At 50.1% G+C, this 23,950-nt stretch overlaps 1 protein-coding gene and 1 long non-coding RNA gene across 4 annotated transcripts in view; one reads left to right on the top strand and one right to left on the bottom strand.

The window, feature by feature from the left end:
* Positions 1-23,950, top strand: part of Tmod1 (tropomodulin 1) — a 78,847-nt gene that overhangs the window by 22,911 nt on the left and 31,986 nt on the right. For all 3 annotated transcript variants that reach the window (XM_047524349.1, XM_047524351.1, XM_047524352.1), the window contains exons 3-4: positions 14,105-14,261; positions 20,925-21,044. In XM_047524349.1, the coding sequence (XP_047380305.1) occupies positions 14,105-14,261; positions 20,925-21,044 (277 nt within the window). The remainder of the gene's footprint in view (positions 1-14,104; positions 14,262-20,924; positions 21,045-23,950) is intronic.
* LOC124964310 (uncharacterized) lies at positions 17,098-22,907 on the bottom strand. Its single transcript, XR_007104920.1, has 3 exons — positions 22,742-22,907; positions 20,898-21,095; positions 17,098-17,212 (listed from the first exon to the last, which is right to left on the bottom strand). It is a non-coding gene; the product is annotated as an uncharacterized LOC124964310 (long non-coding RNA).

Genomic DNA, 23,950 nt, shown 5'->3' with positions numbered 1-23,950 from the left:
GTCTGCACAAAGAAGGTAGATAATGAATGCTACTGAATTCAGTACATTTCCATTTGTATATTTTTAATTAAAAGTGGAATATTTCATGTTTTTTTTTTTTTAAAGTCATTGTTCAACCCTGGCTTAATAGTGATCCACCAAAACAAAACCAAAAAGCATTTCACTAGCTCACAGATCATCACTGCTAATGTGCAGGGAGCAAGGTACATGAGGAGAAATGAAAGACTGGAGGTTAGATGTCCCACTTCCACCCCATCTCTGATATCCTGTGTGACCTGGGGCTAGTTCCTGTTCTTCCCTAGGCTTCAGTGTCCCATCCAGGAGATGCTGAAGTTGGTCAGTCCCTTTCAGGACTAAGCTTCCATTAGCTTATCACCTGGTCTTATCTCCAGACTCTATGATGTGGCTTCTTTCCAGATAACCCAGAATCCTTGGCTGGGGGCTGGGACCCAGGCCCCATGGGATGACAGATCCTTCCAGCAGAGTACCCTCGTCTTGCTTCTCATAACTTTCCCTTGCCCAGCCAGGAGGAGCCGATGCCCTGGAGAGGCTGCCCCTGCTCATCAGAAGGCAGTGTGGGTGCAGAGAGCCGAGGGTCCCTCCACCTTCCCCTGCCTGGCCTCTCCTGTTCGGCCACACTGCTGCGGAAATGAGCAACCATCCAGCTTCCCTTCACTGCTGCAAGGCAATTCTGTTTTGATTCTGTCCTAGATTACTGTTCACTGAATTTCAAGAACAAACAGCTTTGGAACGTTAGAACAAAAAGGGGAGGCAGCCCCACTTCTAGTCAATTCGATAAATGTGACTCAGTCACCGTCCAGCCCCAGGCCCTGTGTTGGCACCAACAGGGGAGCCTGGCGGGGATCCTGCCCTTCAGGACGCAGGGTGGTGGAGGCAGGTGTGATAAATCGGGTGGAGCAGGCAGGCAGCTCAGGATTACTTCTTAGTGGCGGGAGGCTCCACAGGGCAGGTGATGTTGGAACTGGGCCCTAGATTTTCCTAAGTCAATAATTAAAAACAAAGAACTCCAGGTGAAGGTGTCCAGCACAGGCTACCAGGAGGGATAGTCCACGTGGGAAGGAAACCAGGAGGGGGAGCATTGGGGATTTCTGTGGAAGGTTAGATGTGACTAGAAAGGGGTCAGGGGCTGGATATGGGGCAGGGTATCAAAGCAGACAAGGCGGACTTCTCTCGGTGGCCTGGGGAGCCCTCGAGCAGTAGTGTGGGTGTGGCGACTTCAGGAGCTGACTCTGAGCACCGGGGGACTGGAAGGCTGCCAGGAAGGAAGGGGGCAGCGACTTGGGTGCGAGCCCCCTGTCCTGCCCTCCTGAAGGGTCTGCCCCTCTCCTCAGCCCTTCCTGCGGTGCTGTTCCCAGGCAGGAGCTGGGTGGACCCCAGGGTCCCACAGCCCTACTGTGTCTGTCCTTTTGCTCTGTTGGAGTTGCCCTGAGCCACTCACTGGGTGAGGATGAGGTTAGTCACAGTGAGGCTGCAACTGCAAATAGGGGAGCCAATGCCAAGGGTCAGAGACCAGCATTAGCTCGGGAGTGAGGAGGGGGCAGAGGGAGGCGCCATCTCAGAACTGTAAGGACCACGCCCAGGCCCCAGTTGGGAACCACTTCACCCCTAACCTAGCAAAGGTCCCCCACAGGGCCCCACCCCAAATAGGCTCTCTGGTCCGGCCCCAGGGGCAAATTCCCAGGGCCTCGGTACCTCTCAGAGGCCAGCTCTGCTGTCCAGGTGAGAAACAGGGTGGCTCTGCTTGTCCCCGCGGAGGGAGGGGCGTGGAGGCTCAGATTGCGACCGGCTTGCCTACAGTCACACCACTAGAGTCACACCACCGGGCTCCAGGAGTCAGGTTGCAACCAGGCTCCAAAGTGTGTGCCGGCGGCTCTGGCAGGAAGGCAGCCATTGTGCCAGTGGATCTGGGAGTGGGCACAGGCCACCTGAGACCTGGCCTTCTCCATTTCTTCGGTTTCAAAAGTGACATTGTCAAACACCCCTTTCTCTCTCAGTTGAGGAAAATAAAAAAGTAACCGAGAGGATGGGAGATAACAGGTCAAACCGGCTTTTTGTCCCCCACCCACAATGGGCCCCTTCACTGGGATCATCTCTATTACCTGATTTGCAAGACAGGGTGCAAATTTTGAGAAGCCTGGGGCAGGGGCTTCTCTGTGAGAGCACAACACACCGGCTCCGCTTTCCCCCTGCCTTGGCCCCTCCAAAATCACAGCCCTGGGAGAGGCCGAAGGTATGTGGACCTCGAGAGGGCAGCCGCCAGCAGGCACGCACCCCCAACTCAGAGCAGGGACCCAGCCCAGAGAGGGAAGCAACTGGCCCTCGATGGAGATGTCCAAACAGAATCGAGCAGAACGCAGGGGCCCAGTGCCCAGGCTGCTGCCCTCCCATTGCACTCCAATCTCCTCTCGCACTGACTTTGTGTCACACGAGCTGATGTGGCACTTCCGGCACGCAGATGCTGCTCTAAGCCCTTGGAAGATGTAACACAACCATCACCCTAATCTTCTGAGGCAGGCACTCTTCTCATCCCATTTTACAGATAAGGAAACCGAGAGGTAGAGGAACCCATCCAAGGTCCCACAACTTGGCAGTGGTGGAGCCAAGACGTGGTTCTGGAGTTCACGTCTTAGCCACGCTGCCGAAGCCTTCGTGGGAGTCTTCAGCAAGATAGTTTGGGCCGCAGTTGTGCTCTGGGTTCGTGGTTCCGGAGGTCACTATCTGTAAAATCATCCCTTTTTCTCCTGTAAATAGCCGGAGACTCACGAGTCCATGTCCCAGTCCTGTCTGTGCTCTGGCTTTGGGCACTTGCTTTTCCCTCTTTGGGTCTCAGTTCCCTTGACTGTCAAATGGACACAGTTGGCTAGAAGGCCTCAGATGCCCCCTCCGACTCCCACAAGGCACAATCCTCAAGTCCTTTCCTGCTTGGACTCAGCAAACCCTTCAGAGGGTGACGTTTCGGGTTATGCAATTAAGCCTCGGCATCATGTGACAGCCTGGAGTACGAGAAGCTGGACAGCAGCTCTGTTTTGCAGCAGAGGATTCCAAACTTGAGCACATTAAAAAAAAAAAAAAAGTTCCCCAAACTTTCTATCTCTCACTCTGGAAAAACTCGAGCTTATCATGAGATTGTTGCACTTGGACTCCGCGGGAAAGGAATGCTTCATGTGCTAAAAGTATCCGCTGTTGACCAGTTCCCCAGAGGATCTGCCCTTTCGCGTCTCTCTGGAGTTAAGTGGATGCTGCTCTGAAGCTGAGCCAGCTTCCCCGTTCAGATCGCCTTTGTCCCGGCTAGAGGGGAAAATGGGCAGTGTGCAGAGCAGTGCTTCAGGGACTGGTCACACAGTGACTTGTGCCAGGAACGGGTTCCTATGTGATCAATAGATATTTAACATTTATGGGGTAAAGCCCTATGTGGATTATCTCATTTAGTCCTCTGTGAGGGTTTGGTGTTTTGCCCATTTTAAAGGTGGGAAAACTGAGGCTTAAAGAGAGGGGTTAACCTGCTCGGGTGGCAAGTTGGGTACTGCTGGGATTTCCACCTAGGTAGTCATGTCCCCGTAACCTCTGCTATTGACCCTCACCCCTATGAGCACTGCAGGACCCTGACCAGAAAGAGAACCCAGACATCATGCTGGGAATCACCAGCATTTTTTTTTTCCAATTTAATTTCCTTTGTTATGTTATTTTCATCATAAATATCAATCTTTAAAAAAAAATTAAGAATCCACTAACAATGAATTTAACCATAAATATTGCTTGTTAATGAAGCTTTGGGGAAAAGGTAGAATATTTTAAAAATTCTTACAGAAAAAGGATCAACAGAGATGTTGGAGCCTAAGAGTTGATTTTGCAGTCAGCTGTTGGGAATCTGTGATACACTCTAACCACAGAAACTGTAATGGGAAACAACCAGAAATAATAATAACTGCTATTCTCCGTCCAGGTGCTCTTGCATGCCAGGTGAGATGTTACCTATTTCTTGGGCATCATCCCATGAATCCTCCCTAAACATCCTAGGTTCATCTTCCTAGGCTGGGGTTAACGCCATTCTGCAGATAAAGCTAGAGGCTAAGGAAGTTGAGCATCCCAGAGCTATTGAGTGACAGAGTCAACTCAGGCAGCACCGGGTCTTCTTAGCCCTCATGCTAAGAGTTCTGAAAACAAAGGGCCACGAATGGAAGGGAGAAACGGTGGAGGATAAATCCTCGAATCGCAGACTCTCAGAGCTACGAGGACCCACAGGAACCCTCCACCTACCCGCCCACCCACGCCCGCCTGCACCTACAAAGTACATAGGTAAAAAGACCCTGAGTGATAGAGTCCGTCCCAGACTCTAGTCCTTCACTTGGTACTTGATGACTTTCACCAAGTCCTCAGAGCAGTCCTATAAGTATTACCATTACCTGGTTAGTGATGAAGAATTAGAACAATGACAAGACCCTGCAACTGAGAGAGGGGACACACAGCAGGTCAGCAGTGCCAGGGCAAGGGCCTAGGACTTCCTGTCCCACTGTGGCTCCTCATCAGACTCCTCACATCCCACAACCCACCCTCCCGTGCCCCAGAGCATATCCTGTAGCAGGGGGTACTCCTGGCCATCCTAGGAGTTGCCAAGTTTGGTCCACCGGGCCGTGGTTCTTCCTTGTAACACAAACCGGCAGAATCGCAAGCTCAGGATAGAAGTAAACAGTTGAAATGGAAAGAAATAAATCTCTTCTCTAAAAATAGGCACGCATCCTTAGAAACACTGCCGGCCCTGCATGCCCAGGATGGGCCTGGTGGGGCCAGGGTGAATCAGGCCAGGCAGCGTGTCTCCAGCCTACCCTTGTCTCCTGGCCCTGCGGCACGCCCCCGACACAACCCTCTCCACCCTCTCACTCCCATAGCACCCTCCTGTGGCCTCTGCTGCCTGAGGGACCTCTGGGACCCAGAGCCCTTCACTCCACGTTGGCATCTCCCATCTCTACAGGACCGACTCCCATCCTCTCCCAAGGGAGCCTTGCTGACCCCCCCAAGCACCCAGCACATCTGCTGCCCACACTGCAGATACTGGCCCCTCTTCCCTCCTGCACTGACATCTCCTCCCTGATGCCATTGGGCACTTGGTTTGCTGCCTCTCAGGCAGAAAGTAGTCAGAGTGGGAGATGCAGCCACCCGATGGTGCCTCCACAGTGCAGGGTCTGTCCAGTTGAAAGGAGTGAGCCATTATGGTGGCCGCGCTGATGGGCAACAAGCTAATTCCATGTAGAGTTCAGACCTTTATTCTGAGGCTTCAGAATAAAAGGGCTTGGACCCTCATTTTGCAGGGGGAACTCCAAAACCAGAGAGTACCAGTGCCTTGTCTGTGACCTTCCGGCCCTAGGGCGAGAAGGCAGGGTGGCAGCAGGATGCAGCTTGGTTTCAAGCAACAAACTCGAAAGCACGTGATTTGAACTGTGGTTTGTTCATCCTTCAAGTACAAGTTCAGAGCAGGCAGTCTCGGGCTGGCTTGGAGCACAGGTCGCAAGCTCCCCAGAGACCTGGTATCCATCCAGCTCAGCCCTGCCATCGCTAAGGTGTGGCCCTCATCCCTGTGGTCTGTAGTGGGTGCCACACCCAGGCATCAGAATAGAGGGACAGGGAAGGAAGGGGAGGGGCAGGAGGGCAGGAGAAAAGGCACAATTCAAGTGCCTTTTAAGGAAGATTACCAGAAATTGCCCCTGGATCTTCTCATATCACTGACCAGAACTTAATTACATGGTTTGACTTAGCTGCAAGGGAGCCTGGGAAATGTAATCTTAAATCTGAGTAGCCATGTGCTCAGCTTGAGTGGAGGTGCATTTATTACTAAACAGGGGGAGACAACATCAGGGATAATTTAGTCTGTCACCATGAGTTTGATGACAGTTTGATGGCCTTATGCTCTGCTCTGCCAAAAGTCCCCAGGTTAAATAAGAGGTGTTGTCAAAAAATTAAGCAAATTCCCCAAATAACATAACAAAGAGCTCACTCTCTACCTTGGCATTTCCCAAAATCCCCATCAGTGAACCCCAGTCCCATCCTCAGCCCTCACTCTGACAGCTTTCATGTGTCCCCTCCCCCAAACTTGCTCGGGGACAGCAGTTGGTGGAGGCCTGTGGGGTGTCCTAGAATCCTGTCCTTCCCCAGCTAGAGCATTGGTGCTGTGTGACATGGATGATCCAACCCCACTCTCCCAGCACCCTGTGCTCGGTGCTGTGGATTCAGGGAAGGCTAAGATATATCCTAGCAGGCACTTGAGGGACCCCCAGCCTCCTTGGTGAGAGGGATATGGCGTAAACATACTCTAAGATCACTTAGGGTGGGCATTATATAAGAACTGGCAAGATGCCAAGGGGAGTATGGAAGTAGACTTGCCAGGTCAACGTGGGGAGCATTGCAAAGACCCAACAGGGGCCCCAGGGAAGGAGAGGAATGCAGAGCAGCAGGCATTCCAGGCCCAGGACCAGCCCCAGCCCGGGCATGGCCAGTGTGTGAGGACAGGGCAGAGCTGTGGAGCATGGAGGGGCCCAAGTGACCAGAACCCAGACAGCTCCCAGGCGGAAGAGGAGCAGGAGGCTGGAGAGGCACGAGCAGGCGGGGTCAATCCCAAAGAGCTCTCTGCACGTGCCTCGTGAATTTTGTCATGACTCTGTAGGTCAGCGAAGCCGCCGAACGTTCCTGAGCACTTGGGGCCAGCACACATGTCTCCGAGGTCTGGCTGGAGAGGCCTGAGACCGGGGCACCAGCCAGAAGGCGGCTCCTGTGGTCCCAGCAAGAGGCACAAGGCCTGAAGGAGGGCGGGGCCCATGAGACGGAGACGTTCAGAACACTGCAGCCTCGGGCTGGGACTGCTCAAGCCCCTGCTCCAGCCCCGCTCCTGCCATCGGCCCGGCCTCTGCCTGTGCTGCACTTTCTGTGGTCCCTGTGGTCCCCCCTCCCTCTCTTCACCTGACCAAGGCCCAGGGAACCACTTCCTCCAGGGCTGAGTAAGGTGACCACACGGGTCATGTGCTGTGAGCCCCTCGGGAGCAGGGTTTGTACACCCATTGTCTCAGGACACCCCTACCCCCAGCACAGCGGGGAGCTTTTCTCTCTTGCATGAGGATTAGGAGAAAATAGGGCAGAGAAGCTTCCGGTGCCATGAACAGGACAAAGTGTGCTGCTATGTCCAGTAGGTCCCGCTGCGGAATACTGGCCTTGGGCTGCGGGGAGCCCTTCAGGTGCCTGCGGTGATGCCTTGTACAGTTGACTGGGGAGGATGCGGCTCACCAGCCCCTCAGTAAGGTCAGGGTGGCTGAACCAAGGCCCAGCCCTTTCTACAAAGAAAGCGAGAACAGGAAGAGGTCCAGAATGCACGTGTTGGTGTGGGGAGTATGTTTGGAGAGAAAGGGGCTCTGAGAGGTGCCAATCCTACTTGTCCCCTTTATGCCTTGACATCAAGATGCTGCAGCTGGGGCATGAGCCAGCTCAGCCCTGATGTGACCTGAAGGGTAGCGTGGAGAGAGGGGCGCAGCCTCAGGGTAAGCTCAGGGTGAGGGGAGAGATGTGAAAGGGAGAACAGAAACGCCCCGCCTCTGAGCCTCATTTTCTCCCCATGTAGAGGGGCACTAGCTCCATGAGGAGGAACCCTGGCTTCTAACACTTGGAGAGGGGACCTGGCTCTCACTCAGGGCCACGTCCAGTTTCCAGGACCCCTTGCTTGGGAAACAAGAGGGATGGAACATTTGTCAAGGAATGAAGTCGACAGTCCTGGGCCAGGGGTCCAGTGTGTGACCTCAGGCAAGACCCTGACCCTGCCTGGCCTTCCCTGACCCTTGGCTTCCCCTGACGCCCAACACTGAGGTTGTGCCCCCTTTTTGGGACTGTGTGGTGCAGGCACAGAACAAGCACCCAGCTCTCTTGGTACTGATTGAGGGAGGCAGACTTTGTATCCTTTTGTTCTTAGACATCGCTAATTTATTTGGGAAAAGTAACCAAATCACTTTGTTATTGTTGTTGTTGTTGTTGTTGCTATTTTGAAGAATTGGGTTAAGGGACTTTTTTTATTATTATTTTCAGTGCTGGGAATGAAACAGGACCTTAAGCGTGTGGGGCAGGCACTCTGCCACTGAGCTACCTCCCCAGCCCTAAGGGACATTGTATGTGTGACTACATGCCGGTCTGAAAATAGTCATATTGGTCCTTGAGCATGCTGATTGCACGGAGTGTCATCTGTTCGTAAACTCAGGCTTCCTGGTTCTATGACTATCAAGCAAGTGCTTCAGTTTTTCAAGCCTCAGTTTCCCCAAGTGAAAGTGGAAAACTTGGCCTGGGGGAGTTCTTAGGGCTTTGTGCCACCCAGCTGCCAGGCGTCTATGATCTTTTTAAAACATTGTGTGTGTGTGTGTGTGTGTATGTGTGTGTGCGCGCACACATGCATGCGTGCTCATGAGAGTGTGCATGTGTGTGCACACGCATACACACCTAACAGGCCCACAGTACTTCTAGCCAGGCCGGCTGCTCATGCCTCCCTCACTATCTGTAGCAATGATAATCGTGCAGGGACTTGATCTTTAGCCATACTGGCTCCTATTTGCAAGGGTGTGCAGGATCCTGACAGTGCAGCTGAGGATGTGTCAATGTTTCTGTTGTCCTTTGCTCAACTAGACTCCGGGGCATGGGTGTGAAAGTTAAACTAAGATAAATCTGCCCAACTGCACATCAAGTTTTAATGTTACAACCTTGAAAAAGTCACTATTTCAAAACCAGAGTAGGGAGCTGTAAGAAAGGTTGCCAGATTCCCTACCCCCATGATTATTTTCAAGAATATATTTAAATTTTTGCTCCTTCACTTGGTGTTTTAATTTAAAAATCTCTTAATTTAAAAACCATGTATAAGCCAGGGGCAGTGGTACACACTTGTTATCCCAGCAGCTTGGGAGGCTGAGGCAGGAGGATTGCAAGTTCAAAGCCAGCCTCAGCAACTTAGTGAGGCCTTAAGCAGCTTAGCAGGACCCTGTCTCAAAATAAAAAGAATAAAAAATGGACTGGGGATGTGACTCAGTGGTTAAGCACCCCTGGGTTCAAGCCCTAGTACGAAAACAAAACAAAACCATATATATATTTCTTTCTTCCTCTGGCCAGTGCCTGGTGTGAGTGGAATACCCCGTAGATGTTTGTGGAATACGCAAATGACTATCATGACCTCCTCTACATGGAGTCTTAGTCTGAGAGGAACCTTGGATCTGACACGGCAAAATGGCAGCACATGAGCTGAGTCTGGCTTGCAGACATGTTTCGTTTGGCCTGAACATTGTTTTGGAAATGTTTGGACCGCATGTCAATATTTTTAAATCAAGAGAGTTCACATAAAAACAAGCAGATCTAATAACACCATCCATGTTCCTACAAGTCAACAATCCAATGGCGCTGGGCAGCCAGCGTGGGGCACGAAAGCCCTACTGAGCTGCAGTCCCCACTATTCCTAAGTGTATAACAGCTATGATCTTAGGTTAAGATCCGAGAGCGTCCAGGAATCCCTTCTCCTTAAAACCCACACACCAGTTTGCCTGTGGGGAGACAGGAAGATCATCAGGGCTTGAATCACTGCATATAATTGAGACCTCCTCCCCATTCAATCTGCGTCTCCCTGTTGCTGCACATCAGAGAGCTTGGGTGTGGTCATGGCCCTACTTCTTAGCACACTGCCTGGGCACAATACTCACTCAGTAGACGTTTGTGGAATGAATAGGAAATAAAGAAATGAAAGAGAGATTTCTACACATCCATGACCATCAAACACCTTCCTGGTCAGAGCCCATGACAAAATGCCTGTGAGAGCCTTTGGTGAGCCGGGGTCTGAGATCAGGCACAGGTTGCTTGCTGTGGGAAAGCCTACGCAGCGCTCTCTCACCCACTCGGCTCCTCCATGGCTCATTTGCAGGCAGGCACGTCACACTGTAGAACAGGCACCGTGGTCAGTGGGGGCTGCTCTGGCCTGCCCAGCTCACGTGAAGAGCCTTCTGTTCCCAGCATCCCGTGATCATTCTCTTTAGTGACTGGTCGATTCTTTCCTAGATAACACATGACATTTTAACAACACAGCTTTCTGGAGATCTAATTCACACATGGCACAATCCATCCATCTACCAACGAACAATTCAGCTTTTCAGCACGCTCGGAGTTGTGCAACCACCAACACAGTCGCTTTGAGAACATTTTCATCACCTTAGAAGAACCCTCAAACCCAGGAGCTGTGGCTCCCCATCCCCCTGAGGCCCCCCAGCCCTCTTCCTCAGCTGGGGCTGCCATAACAAAATACCACAGTTCTGGTGGCCTATCTTCTCACAGCTCAGCGGCTGGGAAGCCCCAGGTCAGGGCCCAGCAGGGTTGGTCTCTGCCAGAGGATCTCTGCCTGCTTTCTCTCACGGCAGGGGTTGGACGGGGCCCACAGCAAGTTTTCAGCGTCTCTTCTTATAAGAACGCTAATCCCATTGGATCAGGGCTCCATCCCTGTGACCTCATGTACCCTTAACTACCTCCTTAAAGGCGCTGTCTCCAAATAGCGTCGCATTGGGGGTTAGGGCTTCAGCACATGGACTTTGTGGGATCATTGTTCCATCCATAGCACCAGTAACCATCAATTCACGTTCTGTCTCTATACATTTGACTGTTCGGGATACTTCATGTAACTGGAATCATAATATGTGACCTCGGGGCTTCTTTCACTTAGTATGGTGTTTTTAAGATTCCTTTATGTTATAGGATTCCTTTATGTTGTAGGGATGCTCTACCACTAAGTTGTATCCTCAGCCCTTTTTGTTTTATTTTGAGAGAGGATCTTGCTGAGTCGCTGAGGTTGGCCTCGAACTTGAGGATCCTCACACCTCAGCCTCTTGAGTTGCTGGGATTACAGGGGTGTACCACCGTGCTTATTTTTTAATTGAATTGTTTGCCTTATGTCATTGGATCAGAGGAGAAATTTATGTATCCTGGCCAATAGACTCTTATCAGATACACGATTCACAAATATTTTCTCCCCATCTGTCATTTCACTGGTGTTCTTTAAAGCACAAGTGATTTTAATTTTGTTGAAGTCCAATACATAATTTTTTTCTTTTGTTGTTTATTGTATGGTGTCATATCTAAGAAACCATTGCCTAATCCAGGGTCACAAAGATTTATGCCTGTGTTTTCTTCTAGGAGTTTTATAGTTTTAGCTCTTACATTTAGGTCTTTGATCCATTTTGAGTTAATCTTTATATATAGTGTGAGGTCACATACTGTTTTTGAAAATAAGCTAAAGTGATAATCAGGAATTTAACAACTATGCAGCTGTTATGGTTTCAGTTAAAAATCATATTTCATTAAGCATACATATCATTTAATGGAAAGAAAATAGACTTCAATTCCTATTGAAGTTTAATGTTCAGTATTCGCTTAAAATGTTGGTAAGCTAAGAGTTGCTGGAAAAGACTTGACATTTTGGTTTTTTTAAAAGTCAACTTCTTTCAATAAATATTTATATAAAAACAATTAAAACTTCTTTATTCCCTTGTTATAATTATATGCCTTCAGTTCAATGCAGTTGTTCTCAATCAAGGGCAATTTTGTCCCTGGGAGGGCATTTGACATTTTGGGGTGTCACAGTGTGGGGATGATGCTACTGGCATCTATGAGGTAGAGACCAGAGAGGCTGCTGCAGTCTACAGTGTATAGCACAGCCTACACAAAGAAGCATCTGACTCAAAATGCCAATTGTGCTGAGGCTGCGAAACCTGCTTTATCTGGATCAGTGGCCTCCATCAGAGAGCTCTGGAAAGCCATACAAGTTTGCAAACCTGTTTCCAACCTCATCAGTTTCTCCCATCACAATACTCGGCCTTTGGGAAAGCCAGAATGTGCCCCGACCCCATGACTGCCATCTACACCCTCTGTGGCAATGATGATCTACGGGCAGCCCTTTGAGGGTTTTTGAGAAAACTCAAGCACTTGCTTTCAATTCTTAATTCGTTGAATGAAATTTCATGTGCTCACATTCAAATATGTTGAACCTCAAAATGCAATTGAATCATTAATTCTCTTTTAGCTACACATTTGGGTAAACAGCCTCCTGTTAAAATGCATTTTAACTGATGCCGTAACAACAGTGATAAGTCATCTTTTGGGGGGTTCATGCTGAGCCATGCTGAGCACTCTCCCTGCATTATCTGATTTTTCAGCCCAACTACAAGGAAGCCACTATCACTATTCACATTTTGCAGCCACAGGCACTGCAGCATGTTGAGCTCAGGGGCCATACCTCTGATCATATAGTGACCTCATTGTTATTCCCAGTCGGCACTTAAGCCTGATGTGGGGTCAACTGTGAAGTGCAGGCGTGTCACAAAACAGTTGGATTATTCATTTTGGATAAGCACGTACAGACATTTGCAAGGCAGTGAGGTGGCCCTCGATCACTCAAGCCACCGTAAGCCCCCTGCCATGGTACAGAAGGAGCTGGCTGCAGGAGGTCCCCTCTAACCGTGGACCTGCCTGCAGAAACGTGGATCTCCTGGAAGCCTGTCTGTTGTGGCAGACAGTATGTGAGATCTGGGGCTTCGGGGTACGGTTGGCATCACACATGCTCCTGGTACTCAGTTGAGACTTGGTTTTCTACCTTCTCGTCACCCTCTCCTTACACACTCCAGCTCCCACGACTCTGCTGACCGGTGGCCTAAATCTGTTTGCACTTACCCCAGCACCACCCCTGCGGCCCTTATCCTGACCTTGCGCTGTGCAGGGCTGCTTGCCGACAGGCTCCCCGGGTCAGGTCGTGCCCCCACCCCACCCCCGTCTCGCAGCCTCCACTCTTACTGACGCGTGGTGTGGTGGTAGACGGTGGTTAAACATCTTGCGGAAATGACACATTGGTTGAAGGTGGCCTCTCCCTCCCAGCAGCATCCCTCTGGGTGTGGGGCTGGCAATCTTCTTTATACGCCTCTCGGGGCCCCTCTTGCAGCGGGGTTTCAGGAAAGGCTTTGGACAGTGTGTGAGTGAGGGAAGATAAGGGCTTTGGTGGGACCATTTGAGATGGAATGACTCCAATTTAGCGCATTCGGGGGTGCAGCAAGAAGTGGCACACCTGCGCCCCAGGTGTCCTCCTCCAGTCTCTGAAGCAAGGGGGTGGGAAGGATGAGGAATGCAGATGAGCTCTCTGCCAAATCTGAACCAGGGCTTTTGTTCTTGATCTGTCCCTGAAATTCCTTGGGCAAATCTTAGGCTTGCCCTGGAGGGAGGATGATCTCTGAGTCCTCATGGCACTTAACATCTCTGCCTCTGGAAGGTTTTGGGGGTTGAATTAAAGAGAAGCCCATTCAGGTGATTCAGATGCACCCTAACTGGGAATCTGCTTCTGTAGGAAGCACACACTTAGTAGCCTGCCCATGTTTGAAAGAGAGCAAGCGCCCAATTGGTGGATGCTATCTTTCTTGAGAGAACCATCTCCAGGGGCAACGTTCAAAATATTTAACAACCAGCAAGTCACGAGCACAGACCTGCTGGAGGCTGGAAGGGACTGACCAGGAGGGCCACAGGGGCTGCAGCCAGATGGCCTGGTCCACCTCACAGCTCTGCTGGGCTTTTGGATGGCCTTTGGGGGTTCTGCCTCTTTATGCCTGATTCTGCATCTAGGGTCCTCCCTCAACCCCCTTTGGCTTCTCTCTCCAACCACTTGATATACAAATTGCTGTTGTTCGTGCAGCCAAACACCAACTTACTTCTATTTACTTCTCAGGTGACACCCTGAATACCCCTCTGGGCTCAGCCCGCCTCCGCCACCCTGAACCCTCAGCCCTCACCTTCATGAACTTTTGAGTCAGGGAAACCAGAGAATTAAGAGACAGCCTCTGCCTCCCCTTCATCTGCTGTGTGACCTTGGACAGGTCCCTGCTGTCTTGGGGCTTTCAGAGTCTTTGCATGTAAAAAGACAGATGTGGATGAATTCTGTACCTCTGGGGTCCCTGTGGGTCAAGGATGAGTTCCTGGAGAATTGCAAGTCTTCAGCAGCTGACTGCTCTCTCTCCTCTCTCTTGCTCCCTCTCCCAACCCCACAACCTGCATCTAGAATGCTCTGCTGCCTGCAGGCCTGAGGCAGAAGGATCAGACCACCAAGGCCCCCACGGGCCCCTTTAAAAGAGAGGAGCTCTTGGATCACTTGGAAAAGCAAGCAAAGGAGTTTAAGGACCGAGAAGACCTGGTCCCCTACACAGGGGAGAAACGAGGTACCGAGTGACGTTGTTCTTGTGCATATGTCATTCCCTGGGTATTACTGAGGGCCACTGTGTGCCAGGCCCTGTATTGGGCCACACGTGTGCGGGCCTCCTCGTCCTCGACCCTGGCTGGCCAAGAGACACAGTCCCAGCTCCTACAGCATCAATGTGTGGTGTGGATTTGGTTAAGTTTGGGGGTGAACAGAGGAAAGAGACCCACCCAGACCAGCCACACTTCTCCCTGGGTCCCCTTTGGCTGGAGTGTCCTGGTCATTTTTCATCCAAACCTCTAGACCCTTTGAGAGTGAAAGAGGAAACCATTAACAGGACATGAGGCCTAACCAAGGACCACCCTGTGCAAATGAGGAACCAGAGAGAGCCCCAGGCCTTCCCTTCCTTCATCTGTCAGATGCTCCAGCCCAGTCTACATGGACCCCCAGCATGCATCTAGAAGTCCCCAGGGAGCAGAGAGTCCCTCCTGCCTGTGCACCTTCCCTGGCCCCCTGTCGCCCTGCCCTTCTATGTCTTGCTCGTCCTTGCTTGCTGTCTTGGAAAAGAGAACCAAAGTTTGAGTTCTGTTCCCCCGTGTTCCAAGCTCTTTCCCACCTTCAACCTTTGCGCACATCCCTCGGCCCAGAAGGCTGCATGCTGTCCTCATCCCCTTTAAGTGTCCTCCTCCCCTTTAAGCGGGGGTTAGAACCCACCTGGAGCTAGACCTTCTTCCACGGCAGCCCAGGCTGTACCACTTACTAGCTGTGCAAACTCCAGTAAATGACCTGCATTTCCTCCTCCATAAAATGGGGGCGATGGAAAGAGGATCAGCAGCCTGCGGAGGCTGGGAGGAGTCTGCGTGCTAGGGTTTATAGAAAGCTCTTTGCAGGGCGTCTGGTGCACGGTGAGGGCTGTGGAAGCACCAGCTAGCATAGTCCTCAGACTCGCCTGGATGCGCCCTCTCTTTCAGGGACGCTGTCCCCAGCTGCTCTGCTGAGACACCCTCTCCCCTTGCACCTGCCCCCTTGGTTACTTTTCGGCTCAGGAGCCTGTGTTCTGGGCGCCATCCACATTTTATCAATTTCTTCTTCCTCATCATCTCTCTCCCCACCTCTTGTGCTCCCAGAGGGTGGAGACTGGGTCGGGTTTGCCTTGGTGCCCAGCACCCAGCCAGCCTGGGGCTGGGCCAACGGCGGGGTCCATCGGAGAGTTGTCGGATGGGTTAGTTAACATTAAATGAACGTCTAAGCATCCATGGGCGACTTGCAGAGAACACAAGCTTCAAGATGCCGACATCCTCCTACCCCAGCACCTACTAAGCCTCTAGCACGTAGAAGGCACCTATTAAAGATGTATGGATAAAAACATTAATTTTGATTGGTTCATGGTGTAATTAGTTGTTCTTGTTAGCTCCTTCCAGTCCCCCCACCCCAGATGTAAGTACCACAAGCCGGGGTCTGCATCTGCATCCCTGTTGGATTAGCACGGTGCCCAGCACAGAGTAGCTGCTTAATAAACCATCAAATGAAAGCACACACAGGAGTAGACATTGAGGCATTCCAAATCCTAGAATTCCAGGTTTTGTCAAAGAACTGGAAGGTTGGAGAGGACGGAGGGACATCTGCATTACAGAACTTCCAGAAGGGTCCTAGGCATCCTGGAAGGGGTGGCAAGAAGGGCAGAGATGACAGGGCAGGTGCCTCACAGGGGGAGGGTGCCAGGGATGGTTTTAAGCAAGACATTTGTGCCACGAGCACAATGTGGATTTCACGTACCTTAACTCCCATGATCCCACATGCACATTTGATAACTGGGGCAATAAGAGAGTCATGGGCAGACCTGTGGGGACAGTAGGGTAGATAGAATTTATTGTTCCCATATAGCAACAAACCTAAAAGGCTCATACTCACCACCACCATCAGCATCATTAAGTATATAAATGATGATTGTTGGGGTTCTTATGGGTTCAGTGAGTCAAGGTCTCAGCAGAGGAGGTGGGCAGGAGACCCTCAGCTCTAACTGACACTCAGGGCCATTTACTCTCGCCCTTACTGAGCACTCCCTCCACACTGGGCAAGAGCTAGCTGGGGTTGAAGGAAACAGCATCCCCCAAACCCCAAGGCCCCACAAGATGTGTAAGAGTCATAGTCCCATGCAAAGGTCCTGAGGAATTCAGAATAGGAGGCATTCCCATCCAAATGAGAAGATCAGAACCACCCTCATCTAGAATATCTTCATTAGAATTAGATTCGACTCCACATACTGGGAAAAAAATAAGTGAAAAATAAATGACTCAATCAAGGGCTGGTAAGCCACACATCATATTTCTCAGCCTCAGGAATCAAGCTCCTTCCTAGCTTTTCCTTCCGTCATCCCTGCCATATATTTTTGGCCTCATGGTCCATTTTGCTGCTGAAGCTCCAGTCATTGCACTTATATTCCAACTAGTAAGATGAAGGCAAGAAAGTAGTTTCGGTCCTTCTAACAGTGTCACAGAGTCCCTATCTCACTGAAGCCATCTATTGCTGAGGGCTGATAAATCACAGATCTTAAATATTTATTGAATGTTCCTCGTCATTGCATCAGTCATTTTCGAAGTCAAATTCCTTTTTAGGTGTTTTATTTTCCTGTGTTTCTCCCCTTTCCAGATCCCTGGAATCTGATATTAGTTTGAAGCTTATGAGGCATTTTGCCCCAAATGATCTTGTTGTGTATTTTGCTTTTAGCGGCGATTGGTATTTGCTGTGAACAACTTAAACAATAAAATTAAGTCAAATAATTTCTCCCACTGAACATAAGCTCTGATCCCGTTTCAGTGAAGATCTTCTGGACGTTCCTGCTCCCTCCCCACTCCCACCCGTGCTTCTGGTTCAGATCACCATGGTCTCTCAGCGGGGACGATTGCACCAGCCCCTCATCTCCACGCTGTGCTTCCTCAATAGCCCAGTGATCAGGGTTGATTGAAGTAAAATCTAGATGACATAAAATTAACCATTTTAAAGTCAACAAAACAGTGGCATTTAGTACACCCCCAGTGTTATATGACCACCATCTCTATCAAGACCCAAAACACATCCATTTCTCTAGAATAAACCAGGTATCCTCACTCCCCCATACTCGACTCCCCTCTCCCTCAGCCCCTGGCAACCACGGATCTGTTCTATGGATTATTTATTCTGGACGTTTCCTATAAATGAAATCATCTGTACATGACTTTGTGTATCTGGTTTCTATCACTTAGTATAATGTTCTACAAACTCATGCTTATTGTAGTATCAGTACTGCATTTCTTTTTAATGACTAAATGATATTCCATAATTTGTTTATCCACTCATCCATGGATAGACCTTTTGGTTATTTCCACCTTTTGTCTATTGTGATTCCACCTTTTGGCTGCATTGAACATTCCTGAACAAGTATTTCTTTGAATATCTGTTTTCAGTTCTTTGGGATATATACCTAAGAGTGGGATTGACGAATCATATGGTAATTCTATATTTAATTTTGGGGAACTCCCAACCTTGTTCTCCATAGCAACTGTTCCATTTTTCACTCCCACCAGCAATATATAAGGGATCCAATTTTCTACATCCTTGCCAACACTTACTTCCTGCTTTTTTTAGTCCTGCTCCTGAGTGTTCAGTGGTGTCTCAGTGTAGTTCCATCTGCATCTCCCTAATGAAGCATCTTCTGTGCTCATTGGCATGTGTATACCCGCCTTGAAGAAATGTCTATTCCAGTTCTTTACCCATTTTCAAGTTGGGTTGTTTGTCTTTTCGTCATTGGGTTGTAAAAAATTCTTTGTATATTCTGAATACTAGACCTTCATATATAGTTTGTGAATATTTAATCACACACTGTAAGTTGTCTTTGTACTTTTTTTTTTCCTTTTTCTTTTTCTTTTTCTTTTTTTTTTTTTTTTTTTTGTGGTGCTGGGGATTGAACCCAGGGTCTTATGCATGACAGGCAAGCACTCTACCAACTGAGCTATATCCCCAGTCCTGTACTTTCTTGATAGTGTCCTTTGATGTGCAAAAATTTTTAATTTTGATGAAGTCCAAACAATTTTTTTCTTTTGTTGCTGGTACTTTTGCTGTTGTATTTAAGACTCCATTGCCAATTCTACAATCATGAGGAATATGCCTTTGCTTTCTTCTAAGAATGTTATAGTTTTAGCTCTTATATTTGGGTCTCTAATCCATTTTGAGTTTGATTTTGTGTGTGGTGTGAGGTAGGGGTCCAACTCCTCATTTGCATGTGAATATCTGGTTGTGCTCAGAGATGATTCTTTTCCATTGAATGGACTTGGCACCATTGTTGAAAATCAATTTGCTATTTATGTTTGACTTTGTTTCTGGACTCTGTTTGCTTTCATAGTCTACACGTCTATCCTTATAACAGTACCACACCATGTAGCTTTGCAGTTAAGTTTTGAGGCCAGTGAGTCTTCTAATTTCTTTTTTTCAAGATTGTTTTGTCTATTTGTGAACCCTTGCCATTCCATATGAACTTGAGGATTGGTTTTTCCTTTTCTGCAAAAAAAGGTCATTGGGATTTTGATAAGAATTACATTGAATCTGTCTGTAGATCACTTTGGATCATACTGCCCTCTTAATAATATTTTCTTTTAATCCATGCATTCAGAATACTTTTGCATTTATTTAGATCTTCTTTAATTTCTTTCAGCAATTTTTGTAGTTTTCAGTGAAAGCTTATCCACAAGCATTTGATTCTTCAAATCTTGTTGTAAATGCAATCGTTTCCCTGAATTCCTTTTCAGATTATCGTTGATGTACAGAAACACCACTTATTTTTGTACATTGATCTTATACCATGCAACATTGCTGAATTTATTAGTTTTTACAGATTTTTTTGTATGTGGAAATTTAAGGTTTTCTCCACATAAGAACATGTCATCTACAAACAGAAATAATTTTACTTCTTTCTTCCCAATCTGAATTCCATCAGCTTTTTTTTTTTTCTTGTCTCTCTACTCTGACCAGAACTTCCAGTACAATGTTGAATAGCAGCAGCAGAAGTGGGTCTCTTGGTCTTGTCTCTCATCTGAGGCTCCTTTCCTTACTTCTGTCAGGTCTCACATCACAGGCTGTCATCTCAGTGAAGCCTTCCTTGACCACCCTTCTCAAAATGACAGTACCCACCTCGTCCGACTCGCATCCTGCCTTTCCCAGTCCTTTGCCCGACTTTATCTTCCTGTGTCCATGATGCTCAATGCCGTCTGATCTCGTCACCTGTTGATTCTTGCCTCCTTCCAATAACTTGTAAGCTATTGAAAGTCTGGGACACTGCTGTTCCCCTAGTCCCTAGAAAGGTGTCTGGCACATAAGAAGCACTCTATTATTGTTGCATGAACTACACACGCACAGAGTCTTGGTCTCAGTCCATTTTCTAGTGCTCTAACTAGAACACCACAGACTGGAGAATCATAGAGAAGAGAAATTTCTTTCTAGAGGCTAGAAGTCCATGGGCTGGAGAGGCCTCCTGGCTGCAGTGTGACATGGTGGGGGACATTGGATGGTGAGAAAGAACAAGTGTGCTGGTTCAGGTCTCGTAAGAAGTCACTAATACTGCTGGGTGTGGTGGCTCACTCCTGTCATTCAGTGGCTCCGGAGGCTGAGGCAGGAGGATCATGAGTTCAAACCAGCCTCAGCAACTTAGTAAGACCCTGTCTCAAAATAAAAAATAAAAAAGGGCTGGGGATGTGGCTCAGTGGTTGAGCACCTCTGGGTTTGATCCCCGTACCAAAAAAAAAAAAAAGTCACTAATACCACCTTGGGGTCTCCCTCGTGATTTCGATTTCCTCCACTCCTGATTACCTCCCAACAGTCCTAGCTCCAAACGCCATTCATGTATGAACTTGGGGATTAGGTTTCTAACACATGAACTTGGGGACATGCCAACCTTAAATAAGTGAACTTGCCTCTTTACACATTTGCCTTGGGCATTTTCCTTCTTGTTCTCAAGCAGCAATCTCCAGCGCCCTTTAAGAGCTCCTGGCACCCATGGTGGGGGAGCACCATCATCTCTCCAACTGTCCCACCAGTGGGCATGCAGTGGCCATCTGTGAGTCTCCCGCTTCACTCCCTCCTCTGTCACGAGCCTGACACTTTAAAAATAGAATGTCCCAAGAGGCAAGAATGTATTTCTGCTCCCTTTTTGTGTTGTGTGTGTGTGTGTGTGTGTGTGTGTGTGTGTGTGGCTGGGGATCACACCCAGGTCCTCGCACAAGCTAGGCAAGCGCCCTAACCAATAAACTGCACCCCATCCCCCTTTTGGTCTTTCCACGATCTGAGTGTATTTGTTTTGCTTTGTTAAGGAATGTTTACAACTTTTTCCCTCACAGGAGAGCCTTAGTTAGGGCATCCCAGGCCCGACATTCTATTGTATTTTCCTTTGTATTTTTTCGTGCTTGCGGGTGGTTTAAAGTCATGACTGATGCTTTGAACAGAGTGGTTTACTTTGACCAAGTTACGAAATCCTTCTTTTCAAGTGCGATTAAGGGGTGTCCTGTTGGGATCCCTGACTCCCAATCTCTGGGGAAGTTGGCCTCCGGAGAGAGAAGCTTAAAGGCCCTTCCACAAGCCTCTGCCATGGTCCAGGACCAGTGTCAGAGGTGGTACCATCACAGCCACATACCTTAACAGCCACCCTGTGTGTTTACAGGAAAGATCTGGGTCCCCAAGCAGAAGCCAGTGGACCCTGTGCTGGAAAGCGTGACGCTGGAGCCAGAGCTGGAGGAGGCCTTGGCCAACGCCTCAGATGCGGAACTCTGTGACATCGCAGGTGAGGGGAACTCCAGAAGCATTCCAGAGCCTTCCAGAGGCCTTACCCCATCTGCAGGGAGAATTGTTTGGTTCAGTTTAATGGGACACCCTATTTCTAACAAGGAGACCAAAGCGTTAAGATAAAACTCCACTCTCAGGGCCAGGGGTGTGGCTCGGTGGTGGAGCACTTGCCTGGTGTACAAGGTCCTAGTGCCAATCCACAGCATGGGGGGCACATCCATTATCAGAAGCCAAAATGAGGGGCAGCGATAAAACCACTCAAGCCCATCATATCACAGAGCCACCTGATGCCATGAGAACCCCTCCCCAAGGGACGGGAACGTATTCCAGGGAGGGCCAGCAAGGGGCCCCGTCCCAGCCACTTGCATCAAATCCCCAGAAGGAAAATAGAGGGAAACAAGCCAGGTCCCAGGCGTGTCCAGCTGGGGAGGCGTACAAAGGGTCAGTGTGAAGACACCTGGTTAAAACCTTGAGCAGGGCTGAGGGTGTCACCCTCGTGTCTCACGTTTCAGACACTCTCTGATGTGTGTTTCCATGTGATCTTCACAAACAGCCTGGGAAACTCCAGAAGGTGACCAGATATCTGGAGCCCTTTGCTGCTCACCCTTCCACCTAACTCCTGCCCCAGACACCCTCCGTCCCACCCCAATGAGGGTCGGACACCTCTGCAACCTGTGTGCTCCCCATTCTACTGCACCCCCAGACTCAGTGAGGGCCTTGGGGGCTGCTCACCATCACCCAGGCTGGGGAGATTCTGAAGGCCAGAGGCAGGAGAGAGGAAAGGAGGGGAGCAGCTGTAAGTGAGGTCCAGGGAAGAGTTGGCCCCAGAGATTAAGTGACTCTCAGTGCCCTTAATAAAGTAGGAATAGCAGTAAGGGAAATAACTGAGTTTGCTTTCAGGCCTGTGACATTTCAGGTACCTTGGGTCACCCAGATGGGGACAGTTATGCACAAAGTTCTGGAGTTCTGCAAGGAGTCCCCATTTGGGACAGAGATCCGGGCATGATTAGCGTTGCCAACTCCAGGCAGTGTACATGGTCACTGGGGCCTGGGCTCTGGAGGGGCTCGTGCCAGGCCAGGGTAGGAGACGTTAGGGGGCAGGTGGAAGAAATGACGCCAACCTAGCTCGGTGGCGTTAACCACAGATGGATTGGAAACCAGAAGCCAAGACAAGATGGGCAGACCTGACACGGGAGCCAGGAGACAGAACAGGGGCTCAGGGGCTCAGGGGCTCAGGGCTGATGGAGTGTCTCGGAGGTTGCGAGCCAAGGACTGGGTGGGGCTGCAGCTGTCTCCACCTCATGGCGTCCACTGGCCTCTTGGCTTCTCCAGGGTGGCTGTACGTGACTCCTGATGGCTTTCGGGGCAGGGAAGGGAGCTGGGGATGGTGCTCATCGGTAGCAGGCGGGCCATGGAAAAAGGGCAGTGACTTCGACTCTTCAACCATGTGCCCAGGGTGACCCGGGCAGTGGCAGTGGAAGCCAGGTTTCAGGGACCGAGGAGTGAAGGGAGAGAGCAGGTGCGTGGCCCTGAGTACAAACAGCCCTTTCCTCGGGAGACAAGAAGTGTGCGGAAGGACCAAGGGCAGCAACCAAAGGACACAGGTTGGGAGAGAGTGACTTCCATTCGCCCTTCGGAGCGCAGGTGCAGAGAGCTCTGGGAGGCAGGAAGGGAACACTTCACTCAGGAACCCACCTTGCTTTGCAGTTGAGGATTTATTGTGTCAGAAGCCACATGAGTCATATCAGGTCTCCCACGATGCCCACGTGTCTCAGCCAACCTCTTCCCCTCCAGGCCCCAGGGAGGGTCCTCCTGAGGGAGGCGTTCAGGAGGGCTGCTGCCCTGGTCCGCGCCTCCAGGCTGTTTTTATCCTGGACTCTCTCCTGCGGTCACCCTGCATGACATCACTCCCCTCCTTAGGCGGCTCCAAGGGATTATCAAATGACTGCTGTCAGAACCTCGGCTCCTGCCCGTGCCTGAGCCCCACAGAACAGGACGCTGGGTGAAGTTTCTGTGCTGCTTTCTGGAAGCTGCTGCTCTTTATTTTTGTTGCCGCTGGGCTCCTTTTTATTACCTGTCCATTACCTTCCGGTGTCTGGGAAGAAGCTGGGGCTGAGTCCATCCCCCGTGCTAACTGGTTGTCCCCAGAGGCCCGTCATGGTCTCAGCCATTTGAAAGGTGGCAGTGCCTCTTGGAAGGAGGGATATTTGCTGAGCACCACCGGGTCCCAGGTGCAGTGGGGCTGCTCTCCGCCCTGTCGCTTCTACTGGTCACAACATGGCGGGCAAATGAAGCAAATTCCCAGAGACCTGCTGTTCTAGCGCTATGTTGGAAGTTGAGGGGCCCAGATGATGCCAGGCTTGGTGGCCGGAAGCACCCGGCATTGCAGGCCCCCAAGAGTGATGGTGGTACGGATTGGCTCCTTTCTCAAGGAGGGTGTGTGGAGCCATGAGTGGGGTGACCCGCAGAGGAAGAAACGTGGGAGGACAAGGGGTCACCTCCAGTCAACGCCCAGGCAGGGATGGTGACTTCCATCATCCCAGCCTTTGTTTGGCCTCTCATGCACACAGTCAGCACCACGTACCCAGGGCCCGCCTACCTACCTACTGTGTACCCTGCCCTGGACGAAGCTCTGGTGAAAGAATACTAGAGAACAGCTCATTTCCTGCCCTTGTGGGCCAACTTTAGACAATACCTGGCAAATGCGAAATGATACATGAGCACCCACCCTTTAAAAGGGCACCCCCAGGCCACCAGCCCCCAAGGACAGTCAGCCTGCCCCAGCTCTGTGTTTCTTGGAGACAGTCCTGGCCAGATCACCCCGGGTGCTTTCATCCCTCGGCCCCGTCCTGCTCCTATCCTGGACTGTCAGGGAGGGGCTTCTAGGCACCTGAGTCCTGGGCC

Source organism: Sciurus carolinensis, chromosome 14 (assembly GCF_902686445.1).
Source record: "Sciurus carolinensis chromosome 14, mSciCar1.2, whole genome shotgun sequence".
In the NCBI taxonomy this organism is placed as follows: Eukaryota; Metazoa; Chordata; class Mammalia; order Rodentia; family Sciuridae; genus Sciurus; species Sciurus carolinensis.
This window is presented reverse-complemented; position numbering and strand designations above follow the sequence as displayed.